The sequence below is a fragment of the Pagrus major genome, chromosome 8, assembly GCF_040436345.1.
Source record: "Pagrus major chromosome 8, Pma_NU_1.0".
NCBI classification, from domain to species: Eukaryota; Metazoa; Chordata; class Actinopteri; order Spariformes; family Sparidae; genus Pagrus; species Pagrus major.
The window spans coordinates 28,454,166-28,479,411 of record NC_133222.1 but is presented as its reverse complement, the minus strand read 5'-3'; the positions used below and the strand labels follow the sequence as shown (position 1 = coordinate 28,479,411).

General features: G+C 41.8%; 1 protein-coding gene across 1 annotated transcript; it reads right to left on the bottom strand.

Moving 5' to 3' along the window:
• Window positions 1-714: 714 nt before the first annotated feature.
• Window positions 715-25,246, bottom strand: nrn1la (neuritin 1-like a). The gene is made up of 3 exons (XM_073471346.1): window position 25,246; window positions 23,495-23,639; window positions 715-1,012 (listed from the first exon to the last, which is right to left on the bottom strand). Coding segments are annotated over exons 1-3 (444 nt in total).

Genomic DNA, 25,246 nt, shown 5'->3' with positions numbered 1-25,246 from the left:
AAAAACTATTCTTTAGGTTTTTGCATCTTAGCTTACATGTTTGGTCAAAGAAGCGGGGGCTTCGACGTGCTGCGCTCAGAGAACAAGCTGAAAAGAGAAATGAACGTTTAGCCAGTTGTGGACTGACTGCAGCACCGTGCACCCACTGAGACAGACTGACAGATAGCTTGCAAACCAGGTATGCTTTACATATCCAATGCTTCACACTGCAAAGCTGACAAATGATTGCACTAAGCTAGTTGTGACATCTGGCTTCTTCATCACAGTTTTCAGGTTTATCCGGTTGGACCTCATCGTTTCTCTCTTATTACTCTCATGGAGACAGACTCCACCTGGAGCCAGTGCATACGAGCTCACACTAATGTAATGTAGGGGGATAGGAGATAAAGACAGATGACACATGACTGCTGTATGCATCTTTTTAACTATGTATGTGTTTGCAGGTCTGTTTGTATCGCAGTAGTGTTTCTTGGTATACATTTTTGTGTGTTGGAGAGACTGATTAAAAGGCAGAATATGCATTAAAAGACACAGGCAGTTTAAAGATAGATTATCAAAAAGACTGCTGGGTCTCTGAACATGCACTTTAGAAATATTCAACCTCTGGCAGAGCAGAGGAAAAAAAACTGTGGAAAGTCTATGGACATGTGGCAAGAAAAGAAAAAAAACACAGAGTTTATATCTATTCACACCAGTCCCGTTTCTTTGGGGTAGTTATATCCAAAACAGCAGCAGCAGCAGAGGAGACAGTAGCATGAGAAGGTGGAGGCAGCCTGCCAGATGATCAGCGCACCCTCTTAGAGACTCCTGGTTGATCTCTTCCTGGTTGGATGAGCCACGCGGGGAAACCGAGGCTACCGGGTGGTTGTTGCGGTTGGAGCACATGTCGTAGAGGTTTCCTGAGAACTGCATCTTCTTGGATTCCTGGCGGAGAGATTCCCAGACAGCTGCTGCCTCCTCTGGACAGCCGGCCATCGCCATGTTGGCGCAGTCATGGAACTGATCCCACGATCTGAGGAAAAGAAGAGGAGGAGGAGGAGACAGATGAAGATACATGAAGATGCCTTAAGATGTGACTTGGGACACATTACACCAAGACTCAATTCCATTTAAAATGCTACCCCTACCCCTCATTTTCAAGTGCACCCTTGACCTTCAGAGCAGAGTTAGAAGGCTGAAATGGGACAACCCTTCATGGGTCCGTACATCATCAGCTGTCAGTGATAGCGTTTATACAACCAGACATCTCCAACATTTCCAATATGTCGTCTTCAACTGTGGTGATGTTCTCCTGCGTTGCTGTGTCAGTCTTGGTAATATCACAATGCCATTTGCCATTCAACTGCAATCTGTTCACAACTTCATGCTAGCATTCAAGTCATCAGATGAATATGACCATTGCACCATTACCTGGCCGCTAGTGGTGTTTTATGGGCTAACATTATTAACCCGTGCTGCTATGCTGCTGCTGATCTGCACTGATATTACAGGAGCAGTACCAAGCCACTGCGCTGCTGGACTTCAGTTCAGTTTTGGGCATCAAATGCATAAATCAGCGGTAACAATGTAAAGTTAGCTAGCTGGCTAGTTAGCTCATGAGACATTAGCTTGTTATAGAGAAAAGGACCATAATACTTTGAAACAAGTTCTCATAATCCTCAGTTTGAAGTTTGCTTCTGAAAAACCTCCATTTGGGGTCGATGTAGCACTAACTCTTCACCCTACTCTATACCAACAATTGGACTGGAGGCTAGGGCTTTGTTGTAGGGGCAAGGGGTGTGTTGGGATTGGGCCCAAAAGCCAAAACTTGTATCAGAACTAAAACCAAATGAGCAAAAAGGGGATAGTAGGTCATAAAATCAGTACAATTCTTCACATAATTTGGCAAAAATCCCTCCATGCTCTCGCCCCTCAGTACCTCTCCAACCTCCTTCACCCATACACCTCAGACACTGGCCTGCTCTTCATTCCCCACACCAGACTGCGTACCCTCAGAGACAGAGCCTTCAGTGTCGCAGCCCCGACCCTCTGGAATCCTCTCATCCATAACGCTTCATGTCTGGACATGTTTAAAAAAACTCCTTAAGCACCACCTGCTCACTACAAACTCTCTTCACTGTGCTTCCCTGGCAGACATCCATCTGTGTTACCTGTTTCAATTTGTATGTTTGTCTGTTTGTGTAGCGTTTATTCTACTGTGTAAAGCGTCCTTGGGTCTCGTGAAAGGCTAATAATACAAATATATTGACTTAAGTGGTTTCAGTTAAATATCTCGTAAACCATTGAACCAATTACCATTAAATTTGGTAGACTCATTCATAACCTCAAGAGAATAAACTTTGGTTTTCATCAAGCACCATCGTCAGTCCTGCAAAACTGATGATGTACCATCAGCCTCAGTTGTACTTGCTGTGTGCTGACACATTAAAATAGTTGGTACCCATCATGCTAAACATCAGCATGTTAGCATCGTCTCTTGACTAAATATTCAACTTGCTGCTGACGTGTCCTCACTTCACTGAATTAATATACAAAATATTTTAATTTCACACCCTAGTACGAAGCACCCGAGCCAATAATCTCCTTCTGCCACATGATTATCCTCACTAGTGTATAACTACTGAAGATTTAAACAAGAAAGCTGTGAAAATAACTGACACAGATGTAGTGACAGTGAAGCGTTGGTTCACTGAGTAAATCAAATTCAGTCCATTTGTTTGCCCCCTTTACTACATTTTGCGGTTGCCAAGAGACCATCTGCTGATCTCCACTGCTCTGAGAGCAAAGGTCGCCCTGTGGGTTAGACTGAAATGTGGAAAAACCTTCATTAGTTCAAGGGCTGGAAACGGTATCACGGACAGGGTGTTTGTTGAACCACTGCTGCGTTACATCTATCAGAAGCAAAACTGACTTCTGAAACACCTTCTTAGACCTGACAAGAGTAACAAAAGGAGAAAAAGAACAGGAAAGAGTAAAGCTGGGGAAGATGATGAAGAGGAGACAGAAGGAAGTAGTCTTACACAGAGCTCTGGAATATAAACAACATTAAACTTTAGTCTAATAACCTTCAAGTTCCACATCCAAAGCTCTGTCTGTCTGAGTGTAATTGGCTGCTAATTCTTCCTCTCATCATGAACGTGTTGGCTAACTTGTCTCTGAGGTGATGCTGGCTGAGTGTTAACTAGACGAGAGCGAGCGAGGGAGGGAGGGAGGGCTGCTGGAGGAAGCGGAAACAGAAACAGATGGCTCTGTTCAAAATGTGCCTGACACGAAACACTTAAAACACTTAAACACAAAAAACATAAAGTTCCATATAAATAATACTAACCCGAAAAGCATGTCCCACTGTCACAGCAAAAGAGCTTTGCACTCATGTCATCCTGATTCACAATACACACTGTACATGTGTTTTGTCTTACACTTATGAATATTCTCACTTGTGTCTGCTCTGAACCTGAAACGAACAGTCTGATATACTCTACGTCTGTGGTCGGATAAAAAGGTTGATGTCAATCGATTCCCTGTCCATTATGAACAAAGGTTGGTCCAGAAATTGTTTAGCCTAATAGACTATTAGCTAATCCCCTCCTTCGACTGGCAATTGTCCAATAAAGCTTTGCACCTGTAATTTCTCTTTACTTAAAATAACTTCTGCTGAGGACATGTTAACCCCGGTGCTTCAGCAGGGTATGTATGCAGCCATCAAGTGCTTTTTTAAAACAAGTCAGCCGGAAACATTAACAAGTCAACTGGTAACAGCGTTTTAAACTGATTCATGGAGCTAATGTCAGCTTAATTATCTAGTCAGCTGCAGCTGATAAAATCTAATTGCTGTAGTTGTGAATTCAGCTGGAAAAATGTCAGGATAGAATCGAGAAGGCTGATTTTATTCACTTCTGAAATCAGAGGCACAATGTTTCCAATATTGCTAAGAATTTCAAGAGCTAAATCTGCCCCAGTTATTGTAAGCTGCATGCCATGTAGAGCATTTACAGTCAAAGAGTAGATGGAAATGACCATACATATTAAATCACAAACTAGAATGACATTCAGTAGAGCCCCTTTTAACCTGTTGTTACCATATATCTGAAAATGTCTATAAAATGATCCCAGTCTAAAGTGAATTCAAAACTGTGGTTGAACCACCCTGCAGATGACCTGTAACTGCCCTTATTCACTGGAAAACACAACGTGTCCACTCCATTTAGACTGGCTTGGTCCAAGTTCAAATTAGATAACAGTATCACTGAAAATGAACACTAAACACATCTCCCTGCTGGAGAATAACAGGTCAAACTCTTTATAGGTCTTTCTTTCCTTATTTACACTAACTTGATGCATATGAAATAGTTAAAAACAAGTGCTAAAGTGGAACAACAGCCTATACAAAGAGCAAAATGCATAAAGCCACATAGATTTGCATAATTTCCAAGTTACAAGCTTTAAAAACTGATACAAACTACATGTTACTGGATTTGAAATCTCATTGGCTACGCGATACATCAGTCATCCGGAGGTCATCATGTAAGTGGCTCAGGAGAAAGGACAAAGAAAAGAGAGTGGGTCATTTGTCCAAACGATCACTAATTGTCTTTTGTATATATATTGTGAAGCTCCTATCTACTCAAATGAGCTGTCAATCAAATGGCTGCCATCTCAGGACCTCTAGTATAGAGGAAACATTTTTTGCCATTTTGTCACCATTTAATCATGAAATACTGTTTGGGACTGAATATGTTACTGAAAGTGATCTGGTGGACATTTGGGAATAAGAGAAGACAGTTTGTGTTGGAGTTTGGAGGTGTGGTTTTTAGTTTGCTGGTAAAACCAACAAAGAAGATTAGGAGGACTATTGAACGCGGTTGGCTTGACCGGAACTTCCTCTGCAAAGAAGACGGGTGGCCTCGTCATCGAGATCAAGCTCCCAGGAACAGCGCCAGGCCTTGAAGCCAGTTTTCGTAGTGGCCAAACCGTGTAACTACATCGTCACGTGATAAAAAAAGTTAACATTGTGAAAGACGCGCAATACATTATTTTGAGCCTCACAACCCCTGCGAAATGACTCAGAATTTGAGCCATTAGGTCCAATGAAATTTGGAAAGTCTGGAGGAAGAAGCAGAAGCACGATTAAATCATTTTATCCCCATTCGAGTTAGCTCGAGTGAGCACGCCCTGTGTAAGATTATCAGCCAGTTAAGTATTACATGATAAAACTTGAATCTGATGGAAACTGTATCTACATTTATTTAGCATCTGTGTTGGCAAGATCTTGCTGGTTTTATTGTTATCAGTGTATGTAATGACTTTGGTTTGCGTTACCAAAACTGTTCAAGTAATTATCATTGACCTTTACTTTTTTTTAACCCTTTTTTTTTCTCTAAGTATACTTCCATTCACTGTAACTATGAAATAAAGTTGTAAAAAAAAAAAGAATTACTTGCTGTGAGTCACACGATGTCAGCAGAAAGGGAAAAAACAGGAAAACTTCCCATAATCACAACGTGATTCCTCCAAGACAGCTGGTAGCCTGGCAGTCACACCAAACAATGGCCCGGATGAACTACTTTTGTTGTGTTATGTATTTGTCACAATGTATTAACACAAAACGGATTCAAGCTAGTTAAACAAGCTGATTGACTAGTAAATTTGATTAAATGTAACTGCAATTATGACTTTACAGCCATTCTGCCACCGGTGTGTTGACACTTCTGTTCTTCTCCTCGCCAAGTCAGAGACTGAGAGACGTAGCCTGGGAGAAATTCTTGATAGCTCCTCACTCAAATTTACCACTGCAAGGCTAACAGGAATTATTTTCTGATGGGCTGCTCGAACTGAAGGTCTGACTCTAATTTCAAACTTCTCATCAGAGTTCAAGTTTGACTGCTCCTCAATTTCGCCAAATGTCAGGGCTGTTACTTTAACCATATACACGGTATGTCATTAAAGAGCAGAAGGCAGCTTTGCACTGCGGTTGTCCTGATCTAAGTGTACATTTACAGTGCACTGCACCCAAATCAAGTACGTATTCAATTCAGCATGTAAGGTTCACAAGAGAGACAAGGATCTAATGCATTGTGGGTGAGTCCAGCAGCCTCTGAATGGAGCAGTTTAGCAGTTTTGATTTATTACTGCAGTTGATGAGGGATTGATTACCAGAATCTAATCCAGACAAATAAGGTAAGTCATGATGGAATGGGATGCTCTCCTCCGTCCTGCATTGTGATGCCCTGAAGGCTTATATCATTACCAAGTGTAGCTGTAATTCTCACCTGAACTGAACTCCTGAATCATAACTCTTACTAAAATCCCTTAAAAAGAAAGAAATGACAACGTTTTCTCATTTTGAGGACATTTGCTGCTGATTATAAGTAGAAAAATGCAACTAGTTACACAGACACACATATTCTCTGTCTGCATCTGACAGATTGCAGCACATAATAGTCTCTCTGCTGTCACATACTGTGTACACAGATATAATTTCTTTAGACCCGCCCTACCCACTTATTTAATGAATGTTGTGACTGTCGACACAGCAGGGAAGACACACGCATGAACACACCCACAGCAGTTTTACAAAATCTTCAACCATCACCCCTGCAGGCCTGGCCTCCGTGATGACTCTGCATGTCAGTTTGTGTTTGTGTTTGTGTGTGTGTGTGTGTGTGTGTGTGTGTGTGTGTTTGGCCTGTGTCCAGGGCTTAAACACTCCAGTGTTTCACCTCTGACAGAACGCTGCTGGAGGAGGACGTCTGCTTGCCTGCTGCTGTGGGAGAAGCTGCTGATGGAGGGGAGGAGGTTGCTGTGGGGGTACCAGCATCTGGCTATCATCTTTGTACGTGTGTGTGTGTGTGTGTGTGTGTGTGTAAGAGTGTGTGACAAAGTCTGAAATAGAAAGAGATGGCGTCATGTGCAGTGGTGCAGAGTTGTCGGTTTGTACGGTCGGAACTTGTGTGTGTCTTCCTGCGGTGTGTATGTAGGTGTAGGTGTGTGGGTCTTTGCTCAAGTCACAGGTGGTGCAGAGACAGCAGAAATGCGTTGAGGACACTGACAGACAACCAGCTGCTTTCACAATAATAAAAACCTCCTGAGAGTACGTCTGTTCTGCAGCTAACATGCTGCTGCTGACATCTGAAAACCTCCAAACCCCAGCTCTGGGCTCAGTTTTTTTTTTACTTGAAATATAAACAGCAATACGGTCAACCGAGTGTTCGTGGCTCTGTGTCACGGCATTTCCTGACATATGGGGCACATTTAGCTAAACAAAGTTGTTTCGGGAAATTGGAGAAGGCAACAGAGTGCAAGTGAGGAGAGCAGAGAAACAGCAGAGCATCATGGGACGTGGGTGAGGGAACACAAGGAACTAAAAGGTACTGCGTGTTCAACTCCGGTGACACAGTCTGCACCTTGTACGTCGGAGGAGCATGAGTTTGAGCAGAGTTTTCCACTTTAGGGTCAAGAGCAAATGCATAATGACAGGACAGATTTATTTAGATGTGCGTTAGGTAAGCTAACAGCAGCTTATACAGGTATGAATATGATGGAATTCATAGAAGAGCTGAAAAAACACTAGAGTAGATGACGTTGGGCAGGTCATAGGACTAAAGTATACTGTATAGTACATTGAAAGTGTATATAGTTGAGTACAATTCATTTACATTAGATCAACATAATTAGCTTCAGAGTGCACTAACGTCAAAGCAGAGAGCAGGATAGGCTGCTTCTAACTTTGAAGGATTTTTATGACATTTTGAGAAAGACGCTCATTTACCTTCTTGTGGAGACTTAGATGAGAAGCCTCCCATGTCTGTACTATAAACATGAAGCTGACACCAGCAGCCGCTTAGCATAAATTAGCATGAAGAATGGAAGCAGGTGAAAACAACCAGCCTGACCCTGTTCAAGGCGCGTCCACAATTGCCCTCCCACAAAACTCACGTATCGACACAGGTTCAAGATCAGACTTTTCTGTGTTTAATTACACTTGGTCGGTTGGAGGTAGCATTTTATAAAAGTAACTGCTGACTGTAAACTGTTTACATATCCATGACTGAAGCTACTGTCAGCTTGTTAGCTCAGTTAGCCATGCAGCTAGCCGGACTACCTGGGGATAGTTTGTGTTTACTTACCATGCTAGCACAGGAGCTTTGGCCTGTTGGGAGAAAGAGGTTTTCAGGCCTGGGGCTAGCTGGTTAGCATGCTAACTTCAGTAGATCTCTGCAGCACAATGGACAGACATCTTTGACATGATGTCAAAACTGTTATATCTTTACATTCTGTTGATAGTTTTAGTAAATTTTTTTTTTTACATTTTTTAAGCTAAAATTCTTACATATTGCACCTTTACAGGTACAGCCAGAATTACATCCATACTACCGAGTACTGATTCATGTTAAATCAATCAGTGCAAAATTCCCGTACCTGACAGCACAACCTTAGAGTTAGGTCATAGACAGAGTCACAGTGAGTCAGGGCAACACACACTGCAATATTTGTATTACCTGAAGAAAACATGGAATATATCTAAAAGCCACGCAGTGTTTTTTCACTGTCTTGGTTGATGTTATCAGAGCATTTTTTACAAGTCTCCAAAACTCAGCCACAGCCGCGTCCAAAATGTCTTATCAACATGCTTTATAGTACGCAGCAACAGTATGTGAGGTGTTTTACTATGTCTCAAACCTTTGTGTGAAGTCAATAATATATGAACTGCTGGCAACTATTTACGAGCAGCTGACCTCCATGCTGCTTAACATTGTCCTGAGGTCTCTATATCTTTGTTTCACTAAAGCTAGCATTGGCGATCCTGGATAACTGTTAACACTGGCGTCTTTTGTTTCTTTTTGCCCCCCAAACCCCAGTCCACTAGCTTTTTCCCCTCAAATGTCTGACTGATGATTTTGCGCTCAACAAAACGCTCTTAAGCTAACTAATTAGCATGTTATATCTTGTTCGTTAGAGTAAAACGACAGTGTTGCAGGGGGTTACATGCTGGATTATTTATTTTACCTTCGAGCAGTTGTAGCAGTCCCATTGTTTAAGACTGGCTATCTTTCTTTGTTCTGGGCTGATTTTCAAAATCCCTCTAATTGCAGGAGATGCAGATCACCTGTGCCCAGGGTGGGGAGACTGACTCCTGATTGAGGAGTGGAAGCAGCTTGGGGCATTCCCCTCACAGCCAATCATGGTGTGACGACACCCTTTTTGTGAAGGCTTAAATGAGGTGGGGAGTGGCACCCAGGGGCCCTCACATCTGTCCGTGACTTCCTTAATGCTTTACTACATGGGAGTTGTAACATATGCGGACGACTTACATAACAATATAGATGGCCTCCAGCCCCAGTATGTCAGATCCTGTGGTGTGTGTGTGTATAATCATGTTTGTTCTGGTGTGGTTTAATGAATATAATATATATATATATATATAATATATAATTAACATGATATAATATACATCACCATCACAGTTCCCACTTCCATCCCAGCTATACTTGCATTATTTTGGTAATATTTCAATTTTAAAAACTAGACGCTTCCTTTTCGCAGAAGTTTAAAAAGATCATTAAATAGTGCCAAACTATCTTGGAACATTCAGCAAGTTTCCCAATCATCTTTTGCAACAGAGCTGGAAATAACACAAAATGGATTTAAAAGTGATTTTGTCGAAGACGTCGGTAATGTGGATCTTTTTTCACATCCTGCAGAAACCTCAGAAAGCATCGTGACTATTTTGTCCAAGGTTGTTTTACTAAAGGTTAAAAAAAAACCCTGTCGCAGCCTCTCAGCTCCAGTGAGTTGCAAGAAGCATAGAAATGAAAAGAATTCAGCTATTTTTGATGAGTTTGACAAAGCTTTTATACTAAAATCATCACACTTCAGCTGCAGTGGCCTTCATCAGGGTTACCGGGTTGGTGTGCTTCAAGGAGGCTTCCTTCACCTTGCTGAAGTTGAAAAGCGCTTTATATTTCCCACTCACACAAGGCTTGATCTCTGCAGTAAAGGCTTAAGCAGTAAATAACTATTTTTGTACATGTAAAACAACCAATTTCATGTGGAATTCGTGAGCGGCAGAGGCTTTCACAGATCTGTAACCCCACTTTCTTGTATGTGTGGCAGCTTTTTTGTAAAAATGAGAAAAGGAAGAACTAAAACTCTTCCTTTTTGCCCCTTTCAACCATATCTAAATCTACACCAGAAAGCGACGCAGAACTTGGGAATATTATGGCATCTTTGTTTGGCGGCGGTTGAAATCCTAACTGCTGCATCCTAAATGAGCTGTAGAGCTCAAAGTGACTTCAAACTGAGGCAGGAATAGGAATAGAGACGCAGCAATGAGATGCGATGAAAGCATGAATGGCCTTATCTAAATCTGTAGAGGATAAAAATATAAAGGCAAATGGAAACACTGCTGGGTGAAGGGAGGGGGTGTCTGCTGAGGGAAAGGGTGTGGAGCTTTGTTTGTGGGCCCTCTTTGACAGTCTTTGAGTGAGTAAGTATTAAGATTAGTGTTCATTAATACAGTAGAGAAATAATAAAAAAGAAACGCTTGCCTTCTAGCATGTGATTTTCAATAAAACTTCAAATATTCATAAAGTAACTTTCTTCTTTCATTTTTACACCTTGTGGCGTACCCAACATTATCTTAGTATTAATTCATCACATAATAACAGTCTACTCAACAGTGAGTTTATGCTATTTTTCTCGTATGACTAACATAATAGCTGTCAGTCTGTGCATCCACAGTCTCTCCAGATAGCGGAGAGGAGATGTGTGTGCCAGTCGCAGGTGCTGAAAGGGTGCAAAAGCTGAAAAGAGTTGGTGGATTATTCATAAGACACCCACATCACCACTCCGAGCACAGTTACTGGCCTCTGCTGTAGTAACCACCAAGGAACACAATGCCAAAGGAATCAATCTTCAATTCCTATTCATTTTCAAATTTAAATGGATGTATTGTATTTTCTTACAGACGGTAAAAGGAAAGTTTAAGAAGAATCTTAATTTTTATCACATATCACACAACGTACAACATGATGAAACTGGTTCTCTGCATTTAATCCATCATGGAGGAGCAGTGGTGTGCCAGCGTACGGTACCCAGGGGCCATCTTAGAGCACTGACTGTGGAATTAACCTAACATACATGTTTTGATGGTGGGGGAAACCCGAGCACCCGCAGGATACCCACACAAGCACATGAGAACATGCAAGCTCCACACAGACAGGCCCTGCCCCGGCTGGGATTGGAACCCACAACCTTCAAGCTGTGAGGCAACGGTGCTAGACACCTCGCCTGCCTGTACCTTTATGAGCTGGGTTCCTCAGTGAGGGAGCAGTTTTCTGATAACATCCATCGTAGCGACTGGTAGACTCCAGCTTTTGTTTGTGCGGCTGTAACCATGGAAACACAGGTCACATTTTTACCTTGCTCTTCTTTATACTTTCAAAATACTTCAGCTAAACAGTTTCTGTGAGGAGTTTTCTCAGTGTTGTGCTTCAGCTACATCCTGTAATTTAGGTGAGACCTCTCCTCAGACTTTGTAGGATTAAACTTTAAATGAATGGTCGTGTCCTTCTCAGGGGCTGTTAAGTGTTTGTTGCTGCACAGTTTGTGTATCTTGAGATGACTGATTTATTTAAATCTATGAGATTCTTGGATAAGTCTTTAATCCCTCTGATTAAGCCCATCCTATTGAGTATCCACTGTATGACTCACAATGTCACTAATTTGTCCCCGACATGTTTAATCAACATAACAGATCTGGGTTTTTATATTGTGAGTCCAGCTCATTCACACTCTTCTGTTTGCTCAAAGACCCCACTTAGTAAGGATAATGTGAGACGCATCGCTGACCTTTTCCCTGCTGCTGTGTAGCATCAGAGTTCCTTTAGATCTCTACCCGTCCTGATAAAGGTCTACAGACTGGACTGCATAATTACATAAAGTGAGTATGATCAACAGTGTGTGGCTTTCAACCTGCCTCAGTACTCACAGTGACGTTTCACACATTAGAGAGGTCTGTGATGGGGGCACTGAACCCCACTGCCTACCTTAACTACATGGTCATTACTGTCTGTCTGATGATGAAGCTCTCCTAATCAAACACTAAAGCCTTTATGTATTTATTATTAATTTAGAACACATTTAGTCTAATAAAAAAAAAAGTCCACCTATAATATACCAACAAAGTGTATGCCTTTTATGTATAGTAGGGGAGGGAGAAAACAAGACTAAGTTGAGCTTAGTATCTGCCTGGGACATGTACAGTCAGTGGACGTGTCTATAATGTTAATGGATATTAAACGTTCATCTGCGATTGTGTGTATTCTACCCAGTAATTATTAGTCTTAAAGTGTACTGATGTAGCAGATCACATGACGTGTTTAAGGAATGAAGGAGTCAAGAAATGTTATAAAAGCCGTTGCAAGAACTCTCCACTCATATCTTAAATAGGTCAGTAGTGTAAACCTTAAGTGTCCATGTCCACATAGCATTTTTTTCAGGTAGAAAAGCGCTGACTCTGCGCTGAGAGAAAAAACATTACTATGACAATAATATCCTGACAATGGCTGCTGTGTCATTGACACTGCCCCTTTGTGGTTTACTATCTTTACTATCTTTGTTTGTTGTTTGACATCAGAGCGAGTCGGATGTGGGTGTATGACATGATCCATAGGAGACACAAATACGGTGAATGATATCGCCTAGGCCTGGAATAAGAAAAAAGAGCGACAGTGACGTCACCAGCGCCTTTCTGAACAGTTGAGAGATGTTTTAACTCGAAGTGCTGCACAAAAAAGGTGGACGCTTCTGGGATGCAGGCCCTAATACTCCCCTAGTCCCTATAAGCTCCCAGTGTGAGATGCTAGCAGCACAGCTAACTGAGCTAACTCACTAATGGCAGCTACAGTTAGCAGCAGTTAGAGGTTCCTCTGTTGATTATGATGCCCCCTATTTGTTTTGAGTACGGTGGCCGACTCTTACATATTGCACCTTTTAAGATGTTTGCTTTTGAAGAGAACTTATTCTAATTGAATACTTATTCTCCCCCTGCTCTCATTCTGCTCTATCTGCAGGATGCCTCTTAGTTTTCAAAGAGTCACTCTGTATTGAGTGTGATGATACTTTAACTGGTGCTCTCCCACATTCCTCTATATTCACATGGAGAGCTGTTTTCTGTGTCACTCCTCTCTCTGCTGGACTGTCAGTGTGCGTAACAATAACCTCTGCTTCTAACAGCAGCAGGTTTTATGTTTTTCTTTCCAGTTTCATTCTTCATAGTGAATATCAGGCATCTGTGAGCATAAGATATACTCTGATGCAACATTGCACTGTGACTCATTGGCGAGGTATGGGTTGGTTATTGATTTCCGTAAAGTGGGTGTGTGTTTATGCTTGTGGGTACCCAACGGAGGGGCATGGACCACATCCTACTTTGTGCTTGTCCCACTAACAATAGCTATGAGTATAGGCGCAGCAGTAGGGCTGCACGATTCTTGCTAAAATGTGAATCACGATTTTTCTCCCTGAGTATTTAGATCACGATTCTCTCACACAATTTCCTGTTTTTTCAACAAAAAGTTTTATTGCACTCAAGTAATAAAACTAGCCCTGTAGACAGGCTTTCAACAGACGACACAACATATATCTTAGTTCTGGACCTGAAGGTGGCGATGAGGAGGAGGGAGGCATCGCTTCTGATATTATGATGTTAGAGGTTAACGTTAGCGCATTGAACGCGAGTTTGTGACTTCATTGTTCATCAGATGTGACAAAAGCATCTTGCTTTCACGTGTTTAGGCCAGAAAATATAACAGCACAGACAGAAAAGTCTGTTTGTGGAAGCAGCACTGAATGTTGCTGGTGACTGTTCTTTAATTACCCTATCATTTGAAGATTGTTGTTAGCTCAGTCAGTACTGTTAGCTTAGCTTTAAGTTAGCTACCTAGCTGGGCCAATCAAAACCCACCTTCAGCGCTTTGTTGTCTCACAACACAAACGCTTCATCCCAGCGCTTGCTGTAGTGACAGGGAATGACAGCAGAGCGCTGTGAATGACAAAGAGAAATCAGAGAGTTGATTGAGTTGTATGCCTGACTGTTGAATTGATAGCGTGTTTTGCTTCGCACTCAAGTGTGGTTGATGAAGCACCTGGGATTGTTGTGAAGCAAATGAGTCAACACACAGAAGCAGCGTGACCTGAATGCAGACCCAGATAACAACACACATCCAGACGCCGTTATCTATTAGCATAGAGTGTCAGCACTGATTAGTTGTTTGGTATATGATCACTTTAAACAGGCTATTGCAATGCAATATGAAGAAAAAAACCACACACTGAAAACTTTTCTTTAAAATGAATAACTGTGTTTTGCTTTGCAATATAAATACACAGCTACAGTTGCTAAATGCAAAACACTATTGCTGCCAAATTATCTGAAATATACTGCAAGCCCATAAACTAGAGATATAAACAGAACAGTTTTGTTCAAAAAGAGATATCTACCATTTGTGAAAACTGGCTCCTTTCTTTGTGACAAAAGTGATTCCTTGCATGAATATAAAACTCATGATGAAATATCATTGGAGTTATTGGCTGTCTTAATTCATTTTCTTACTGAACAGGACATTTTTGTGGATACAGTTGTCTGGGTTGTTCAACAGGGAACATCAGCTGACTTAATGAAACCCATCAGAACCACGCTTTTCTCTCAGATTGTTTGCTTGCCATCAATTCTAGGTTTACATGTAAGTAGCACTCAGGCGCTCAGGTTAACTTCCACATTACCAAGTGACTGACCTCTCCAGGTGTGTTTTCAGGTGCCCAATAAAGTTTGATGTGGTCAATCCAGCATCCTTTATAATCATTCTGCAAATGTTGCATTTGGCGATTCTTCTGTTTGCACCTTGTGTGTATTTCCTATAGACAAAGCTTATGACAAATGGGAGAGCAGCAGCAGTTGTGCTCACCGCTATAGTGTTGTTGTCATCTGTGGCTGTGCGCACCAGATATGTTATGTATGAGGGAATGATGTTCAGCTCGTCAGACATTTTCTTTATGTTGATGCGCCAAAAAATAAAAAATAAAGATTGTTCACGAGTCCCAAAGTCCAAGTCATGTCTCAAGTCCGAGTCATGTCTCAAGTCTTTTGAGGGTGAGTCTCAAGTCAAGTCTCAAGTCACTGAGTGTGCGACTTAAGCGCGACTCGAGTCCAAGTCGCAAACTCGAGTCCCCATCTCTGATGTGGGCCAGATGATGGTGTCTGTGTTTGATGGTGTAATTTTGCTATCTAGGTAGGGAAATAGAATCCATTGAATCACAGTCATTTAGAAATTAGATCACTAGACTCGAGATTGTGATGGGGGTTTTTTTGTTGTTTTTTTGGCAAATAATCATGCAGCCCTACACAGCAGGCCACACCAGTTCCTTTAACTAGCTGAAGAAAAAGCCCTTCTTTGGAGACATCTGACTGGTCTCAGCTCAACTCATACACAAGGTGAGACAGCTATGCACAAGCTTAGAGTCTTTACTGTAGCGTATCATATAAATATGCCAGCTCTGACTGACCATTGTTTTCCAATAATTTGTGTATTTAACTTCATCTGTGTGCCTGGAAGGTGATATTCTGCTTTTCTGGACTGTTTGGGTGGCTTAATGGGAAGTTTCCTGCTGGAAAACCTGTAGGAAATGTAGGTGATATAGTACAAAAGCACTCAAGAATGCATCACCTGAATTGATGCGCTGACCATGTAGACCAAAAATGTTTCAGTGTCCCGTGTGGAAGTAGTTTTGTTTATGCCTTTTTACTATTAGACTTTGTGAATCTATTGTTTTAGGTTTTAGGTATTTAAAAAAATATTTCCATTTTTCAGGTGCAGTTTGGTTAAGTTTAGGCAATAAAACTACTTGGTTAGATTTAGGTAATTAAACTTAAATCAATAAGTCAGCATTCACTTTTGGTTTCCTACGGTACAGGAGCAGCAATGGTCACCAAAAATAAAAAATCAACTCTGTTTGAAGTTACAAGCGGTGAGACAGCCAATGTGAGCCGACGAGAATGCGCATCAGTTACACAACAGTCTGAAACACCGTGTTTTTAAGGAGTCCCCAGTCAATACAGGCCAAGTAACACTACCATTAGCAGCTTATGCTACATTCCTTGTGGTCACTGAATCCTTGTACTTTTTTATTTAAAGCGCCCACACACTGTTTTAAAAATAACAAATTCAGAGGCATGATACTGACCCTGGGACTGAGGTAAACGTCACCCGGTCTGTACATGTGGGAGAGCCGTATTGATTGGACCCAGCAAAAAAAAAAAAAAAAATGAAATCACAACCTGGCAACCCAAGCCTTCTTATTATTTATATGAGACGAGTCATAACTACTTAATTAAATTATTCAAAGCTGATAACAAGTGGTTTAACCATTACTAAGTGCATTATTGATAACCCATAAACACTTGAAGTTGCCTCATTGTGTGCTTCCATTATCCGAACCTCCCCTATTCTTTTTAAAGCTGCAGCAAAAGGTTACTGATTAAGTCTATTGTGCCTAATTCCTCTGCATCTTTAGCCCCAAATATTCCCTTTTCACCTAACCTCTTCTCGATTCACAGTGAATGATTGCAGCCGCATAATGCCTATTGTGAATATGAGGAATAAAAGCAGTGCTGCACTCCTGGGAGCACTCTGACAATGGAGCAGCCTTGGCCTAGATGCAAATCATAGCCTCTTATTCAGACTACACTGTAGCGTGTGTGTGTGCGAACATTTGAATGTGCTTGTGGATCTTCAGAGGGGAGCACCATGCTACCTCCTCATTAAGTGGCTCTGATAGAAGTACTAAAGCCATATTCCTGAGTGGAGAGAGGAAGCTGAAAAGGAAAACAGAGAAGAGGGATGGAAGGAGGTGGAGGAAGAGAGGAGAGAGGGAGGGGAAGAGCGAGCAAACAAAGAGAGGAAGAGAGGCAAGTAGAGAGGGATGAGCGAGAACAAAAATTAGAGAAGGAAGAAGTGAGGTGAGGACACAGAGTGTAGATTGGGGAGAGGCGGGTGGACCGTGTGTGTGTGTGTGTGTGTGTAGGAGAGAGAGAGAGAGAGAGAGAGAGAGAGAGAGAGGGAGCGAGCTCTTATGTCCCTGCATTAGGCAACACTCACACTAAGGTGGCTGGGTTGCAGGATTAGTAGTTTAATTGGTACCTCAAGGAATAGAAGAGACTTAACAACAGTGGAGTGGTACCACGGGTGGGCTGCAGGGCCATGGTGACACAAACACACACACACACACACTCTCTCTCTCTCTCTCTCTCTCTCTCTCTCTCTCTCTCCCTCCCTCTCTTCCAGAAGTTGTTATTCTCCTTGTGAGAAAATTCTCTCGAACCATTCTTGTACCCTTAATTTGATCAAAACTCTGGTCCTAAATTTTTGAGCATAAAGGTAACGAACATAAATACAAATCAACGCACACATCATTCTTACATAAATAAAATGATGCAGACAAAAGAAGTAAGTATACTTCATCAAAAGTGGTTGTTACATGGTCGGATGCCCCCTCTTCAGAAACCTTCCCGACACTGGGATTGGGGGTCTTTGTCTGACAATTCCTGTAACTTATCCGAAACAGACAATCCAGCATTCACATCCAGTTCACGTTGTGAAGGAAGGAGCCAGGGTTTGACCTTCTGTCTCAAGTTCTCCTTTTTCAGTCTCTGCACAACTTCTTTTGAATAGTGAACAACTGAATGCAACACTATGACTACAGGAGAGACTGCCTGAAAATGCACGCTGCTACCCCTGTGTTTAAACAACGTCCCCTCTCTGTAGGACAGCCGGCTTTTCGTTCCACCTTCGAGCGTGGCCATTTGGAACATCTATAAACACTTTGGCCTTCCAACAAGGCCGGTCGGCACATTGGACGAACTAGCTCTTTTCAAGGTGATGGTTCTTTAATCTAAATGCTAGTTCCTGCATGCTAACGTGTTCACAATAACAATGCTTAAATGCTGTTGTTTTGCAGGTTAACATAGACCATATTCACAAGGGTGTTGTCATGGATCCCACTGTTTTCTTTGCTAGACCTGCCCTACTCTTTCTCTGATTGGTTGCTGTTGTTGGTTGCGTTCTTTATGCTTGACTCAAACTGTTAACGCATAGTGTAGTTCTAGTTCTGGCAGTTTATGAGCTGTAGTCCGCCTGGTAATCACACCAATCTATTTGGCCCCCTTCCTAGTCTTCTGTTGCTCCTCTCGTGTCATTCACCCTCCAGAGCAGCACTTCGCTGCCAGAGGGTCTCTGGGTTAGGCAGAGCAAACAGGCAGGGTGTCCGCAGGGTGGTCTGCTGCAGGGCTGCCCTGCCACTGATCCACTAAGTAGCCCTGAAACGCAGCGGGTGCAACAGCCCAAATGGTCAGTGAGTTTACCGAGGAAACTACAGCTCACAATCTACTGTTATCGCCTCTGCAGCTGGCTGCTTGTTTTACAAACCAACCGCAATAAAAACACAGGCCAGGACAGCCATAACAGGTCTCACTGATCAGCGGACTACCAGGGCCATAAAAATCTCTCCTTTTGTTTGACGGGGAAAGAGGACACCTATCAGTTGAACTCTGTCGTTTTTCATGCCTTCTTCCATCAAAACACTGTATTTATAATGGAGTATTCAAACAATGAAGCTGGTGTGGCCTTCGTTATATGAAAACGATGGATGCAAGCCAATCAGAAGCAGAGTAGAGCAGGTCTTGCAAGAACACCAGTGGGATCCATAATAACGGTGCTCAGGGTGGGAAGCTCAAATGCCAGATTAATGTTATTCTGCTGTGTTCGAGGTTGCAAGATAAATGTAAAACTGTTTCAATTCCACAGCTTCCTGATTGAATATCAATCAGCAACAAAAAGGATGATGGATAGTGAAAACCTGGAGTGACATTGGTTCAAACAACATGTGTGATAACCCGTTAGCTAACGTTAGCACTCAACCACTTCCAAGCTAACATTACCGTTTGTTTACATACAATTTCAATTCCAGCTTTAAATAAATGTATCCAAATGTGCGTTGACATTTGAGAATTAACTTAAGCTAGCGTATCGTAACACTATTAAATGGTAATGTTAGCTAAGAGTGGTTGAATGCTAACATTAGCTATGGGTTGTTTTACCTTGAAATAGTGGTGTCCTTACGGATTTTTAACTATGCATTGTCTTTTCAGTTGCTGATCAATCAGGAAGCTGTGAAATGATTTGCTATTTGTCAGATTCGTTTTGCTACTTAGAACAAAGTACATCTGAGTCTGCTTGTAATGTCATGCTTTTTTTCAGGTACAGCCTTCAACTAGCCTACTGGACAGACTTGCAATTTTGACCTTATGGATGGTGTTGGATGAAAAGTCAGAGGATCACCAAATCTATTACAATTCATCCTGAGGGAGACGAGAAAGTGTACTAAATGTCATGGCAATCCATACTATAATTTACCCTCACAGGAGGATACATTCAAAATAACTCACTTAGGTTTTTCTCAAGGACTATAGTGTCATGCTTTGTAGACCTGAATGAAAATATGCTTTGAACAAAAGGAAAATCCTCCCTGGAGTCAGTTCCACTGAGTCACACGCGGTGAGCTGAGCACCAACACTTCCCTCTGAACTATCTAATGTCTGTAAGCTGTTTTATATAGAGCAGGTACGCTGTCACTGCCTGATCAGGCTCTTTAGTTTGCAAAAGCCTCATTCATAATGTAGTGAGAAAAGAGTGCTGGTCACACTTCCTGTTATGTTGCATTAAATAGCTACTTAACTTGTCAGCTCTGCAGTGGTGCAACTTTATTTGAGAGAAACACCTACATTGACTTCTTTGGTTGACCTCTGCTGTTCCCAGTATCTGTGTACAGTGTGCTGTGACGATTAAAGAGTTCAGTATGATTTTGTTACTGTACAAATGTCTCTCGACAGAAACATTGCTCTCAGACCAGCGATCCTACTCTGAAACGCTTCAGACATTATGGCTCCTTTCCCTGGTCGAGAGGATACAACTTCTGGGGAAGATGGATGGCAGAGGTATGTATAAATAGAGTGGTGAGATGATGACAGAGAGAGAGGCGGGAATGATGGATAGATACAGGATATAGAGAAATGGAGTGGTGAGAGAAAATCAAAGGTGGGGAGGAGAGAAGGGAAGTGAGAGATGTTCTGCATTTTTAATCAGCATCATCAGGCCTCCAGCAGAAACAATGAGAGGCTAAAAAGAGAGCTGCAGAGTGAAGATATGCTGGAGAGGAGGAGGGGCAGTGCTGTTAGGGGCCACATGTTGAAAGTTAAAATGCATTTTTGCTACAGAGTCAGTATATCTTTGGTGTTTGCTTTGACTCATATGCTTATTTGGTCAAAAAAAGTCAAAGAAACCCTCCCAACACCCACACACACTTTTAAATCCAGTGAAATTCTGCTCTCATCTGATATTCTTATGGGCCCCTATAACATTGGGCCCACTTTATTAGTCTACCACCCCAGCATTTGATGGCAAACTGTGTCCAGCTGATGCAACACCAGTGTTCACTGGGAGAGTAATCACTTGGACTCACTCTTGCAGTGTGAGTCCGACAGTTTGTGACTAGAGTGGGAACTATACTGGTTTTCAAAGTTATCTTGATGAGTCTGCCATTTTCACAAAGAAAGACTGGATGAAGTGAACAAGAAAACATTTGCCAGGAGTTTATCCTTGCAAGTGACTACGCGTGTTTAGTTGTTAGTGACGGGAGGAGACAGTATGAACGGACTATTTTTGGTTCATTATCATTTGGGTTCACTACACGGAGAAATGTAGGAGGAGAAGACAGACACATTCTTTACAATTAAAGTTTGATGTGCGTCTGTCATTGATTAATTGATGTCTTTAACCATTTCGAAATGTAAAACTTAATTATAGATAGATTCATTCATTTCCTGTACATTGATCTTAATAGAACTAGTGAGTGTGTGTGACTTCTTTAAATTCAATTTTATATGTTAATGTTTTTCCGATACAGTGTGTTTTGATTAAAGCTGAAAATGGAACATTATCTGTTCATGCTGCCAGCCTTATTCTTTAAACTATATAGTATGTCTCTTACTGAATACTAAAGCATGTGGTGTTCATTACGGTTCATTTCTGGGTTAAACACACAGAGAGTGTTAAATTATGGATGATAGAAATCTTAATCAGAATGTGTTGCTTTTAAGAAGCTGAGAACCCCCTCCACCTCACACTTTGTTGTGCCCCCCATTTTCGTCGTGACGTCTTACATTGTTAAATAATCAACACTATGTGGCCAAATTGAAAACTGGGGAGAAAAGTTTCGTATCGATGTTTGTATGCTATACGGGGCTGTGATTCTCAAATGTCACGGCTGTCACAGGAAACACCCAGCCAGAGGTCTGGAGTGGTTTTATCCACTTTTGAAAAATGTAATAATATGAACAACCGTTATATTACTGTTTATTTCATGTTTATTTATTTTTAGCAGCTAATAGAAAAGATATTTATCTTAAAGGTAGGACTTCATAGTGTAGGTTAAAAGCACTCAGCAGGGGCACCCACTAGCTCAGTTGGTAGAGCGGGCGTCTACCTGAGGCCCTTTGCTGCATGTCACCCCCCCATTTCCTGTCCTCCCTGAGCTGTCCTATCAATAAAGCCATAAAAAAAGCTTAAAGGTGCTGCAGGTAGCTTTTTTTTTTTTTTACATCAGTGTCATATGAACATAGCGGTGCATATAAAAAATGATGCAATGAACAAGATAAACATATTGGAAGTGATTTCTCCTTCAGCTTCAAGAGACACCAATCTAGCAGCCATGCTCCATAAATCACTGTAATCATTCTGTTTGTGTGAATGAGAGACTCAATAGCCCTAGACATATAATCATAGTCAGTAAAATCATTTTTTATTTTATCAGAGACTATATCACCATCCTGTGATGTGTGCTTGTCAAACGAACATTCTCTCACACTCTTAATAGCAAATGAAAATTTAGTTTGCAACAATGGAGGAAGAAATATCAAGAGTCATGATGTCAGTTTGGTGCGACAGCATCTTCAATATCCACTGTGCAGAATTCCCTTTTCCATGTCAGATGTATCATACAGACAGCTAACCTTACTGTATCAGCACTGTTCTCTTATTTATGTAGGTAATAACACTGAGGAGTCTATTTTAAATCAGGTAGTAAATTTAACACATTTAAAGCCCCCGTCCATTATTGTACACCTTATGTAAGGGATTGTGCCCGATGAGGTGTTCATTATCAAGATGATGTGGAGGCCAGAACCGTTCGACGTGCAGCGGAGTCCAATAATTCCTGATTATGGACACCTAGAAGGGCATTATCCTGCTTATACCATGGTCACTTGCCAAAGAAAGAAAAGTCCATTCATTAATATTTTCAATATAAATAACCCTAAAGTTTTTCACAAGCATTAACTCTGTTTGCCTGGCAACAGCTGAGGGTTCAACTTATAGCTGGAACAATAATAACAATCTCAAAAGGTTCTTATGGAATAGTGACGTTGTTCACTACTTCAGTAAATAGGACAAACCTACGACTCAGCAACAGAAGATAAAGATAAGCCGTGAAGGTACTGCAGGTAGGCCTCGAGAAGTCATTTACAATAGGCTAAACAAATAAATAGTAAGTAGAAGTATCTGAACTCAGAGAACAAGGGAGCTGTGTTATTTTTAGGTAAATAATTAATCTGAGTCTCGTGATGATCAGAGTTGTGATTACAATTTTGGGTGGGCCGCCGAAAAATGTTCTAATTTCAAATTGGGCTGGGTCATTCTTAAGTTTGGGAATGGCTCAGCTAGAAAGCTAATGTTATGCTAGCAAGATTCAAAGTCAAAAACATTGTGTAGGCTTGAAAAACCTCAAATGTAATTTGACGGTATGTTTAACAAGACCAGCCAGCTGTGTTATTGTCCCCAAATCAATTCAATAAACTCACAGTGAACAGACAGTTTCACTGGAACTACTTGAATTCTTCCATAGGTGTTCGTATATCAGGGGTTAATTGACACCCTGCAGCCAATCACAATTGAATATTCGCCCAGTCCGTAACATTTGAGCAGGTCCTGAGCAAGTCCAGTGAGGGATTAGCAAGCCAAGACGTGGATCTGTGGTATTGTACAGATGCACGTCCTGGATGTGCCCTATTGATATCAGATAGCAGAATGACTTTGTGGAATTGAAAAATGCTTGTCTAAACTTTTCTTTCCAAAAGACTTGCATACTCGGTTCCACCTCAAAGAATGTGTACTGCTCTCCCTACAGTTTCTCTTTGTTTTCTAAACTCTCTCTCCTAAACTGAATACTCACTCATACTGACCCTAACTGCCCCGCCAGGTTTAGAAATGCATATTTGAATACTGAAACTTGGCAGACTTTCTGTTTAACTGACTCAGTGCTTTGGGATTTTTTCAGAGAGTGTTTGTGTTTAATGTGGTGTGTATGTGCGTGAATGGACACTGACCTGCAGATGGAGTGTATCTCGTGTGTGTCTTCATCCTTGCGGGCGCTGTCTGTCAGACTGTCGCCCAGAGCCATCAGACACTGAGCGAAACCCTTATAGATGGAGTTACACCTTCTGGCTTCTGCAACAGGGCACGGGCCCAGCACTGGGAAACACACACAAAACCACACACAGAGAGAAAAGATAAATTGAATGTTAACACACTGTGTAACATCTGAGAAAACATCAGAAATATCAGTGCATCATTTGACATTAAATATATTCTGTCTCTCTTTGCTAATAGCTGCAGCTGTTGGATCAGAGGGAGATGGGACAAGTGTACAGATAGAGACGATCATCTTTCTGTTTCAATGACGATCTCAGAGGCTGAGCATTATCAATCACACACACAGAGCTACAGACAGCTGTTTCCATCTGTAATCCCTTCCCCTCTCACTCATTCATTGTTTAAAGGCCGCTGCTGATCGACTGCTCACATCAAAGACGAGACAAGTCAAGGCTCGTTGACCAGGAAATGGGAACACAACAGGGGAGAAAAGCCCAGTCCAACACGTATTTATCCTCAGTGATCACATTCTGTTCAGAGAAAACAACACACAGACTTGTTTTAATTCGGCCAAGACCCAATTAACCAAGTGAGCTAAAGGAACACCGCTAGGGTGAATCTGTCTGCTGTGCATCACACAAAGTGCTGTAATCTACAAAAACACACAGCAGCTCTCAGACAGGGCACTTCCTGAACGTGGCAAACAGCACAAACATGACTCGGCTGCATACAAAGTTGACAGCGCCTCCTCAGTTCATGACTGAATAGCTAACCCCCACTGTATTCTTTTTGACTGCGGACGTTAGCTCAGGGTGAAAACAGCTAACGAGCTAAGTAATTGTCATGAGGCAGATTTTACACACAGCGTGTCTCAGCCAGTTCTCAGCAAGTTAATAAAATCCAACATGTGCCCAGATGTCCGCTTTTAGATACTGGGTGAGCTTTTCTTTTTAATTATCCTACTTGCTGCTGATCTCTGCCTCCCTCTGACATATCTTCTAGCATAAGTAACATCAGGCCCAAACCCAATACACCCCTTGTTCCTAGCACTACCCCTCCGTTTTGCATTCGCGGCTAGGGGTAGGGTGTCATTCCTGTTGGGCTAGAGGAGTAAGGTGAAGTGTTAGGGCTACATTACCCTCCAAACTGAGGGTTATGAGCTCTCTTTGTCTTTCAAATGTATTATAGTACTTTTCTTTGTAATGAGCAAAAAACGATCACGACCAGTTTGCTCATGTCTCGGTTACTAACTAGCAAGCTCGCTAATGTTACATTGTTATCACTGATTTGTGCATGATAGTCCCACATTTTGAGGTATTTCAATGTTGCATCCCTGCCTTGGTTGGCGTATGACACCTGCAATGTAACTAATGTCTAGCAGTGAAGTTGCTGCGCTTGCTCCTCTAATATCAGTACAGACTGGCAGAGTAGGAGCACAGTTCGCTAATGTTAGCCCCTAAGTGCAGCTAACTTTAGTGGCCAGGGAATGAAGTGGTGCTCTTTTTTATTTAACACCAGGATTGCCACAGAAACACTTGAGAAATCACCACAGTGGAGGACATCATGCTGGAAATGTTCGGTCATAAAGTAAACACCATTGACGTCAACTGATGACCTATGGGGGTCTTGAAGGATTGTCCCATTTCAAAGGGGAAGATTTCAACCACTACCCCTTGTTACTCTGTTCTCAGGGGCAGGAGTTCACT

Bases quoted from the DNA above. Each gene is read 5' to 3' on its own strand.
- nrn1la (XM_073471346.1), bottom strand. The intron at 1,013-23,494 runs GTCAGTGTCCAT...TCTTTTCCTCAG, and splicing joins GAGATACACTCCATCTGCAG to ATCGTGGGATCAGTTCCATG.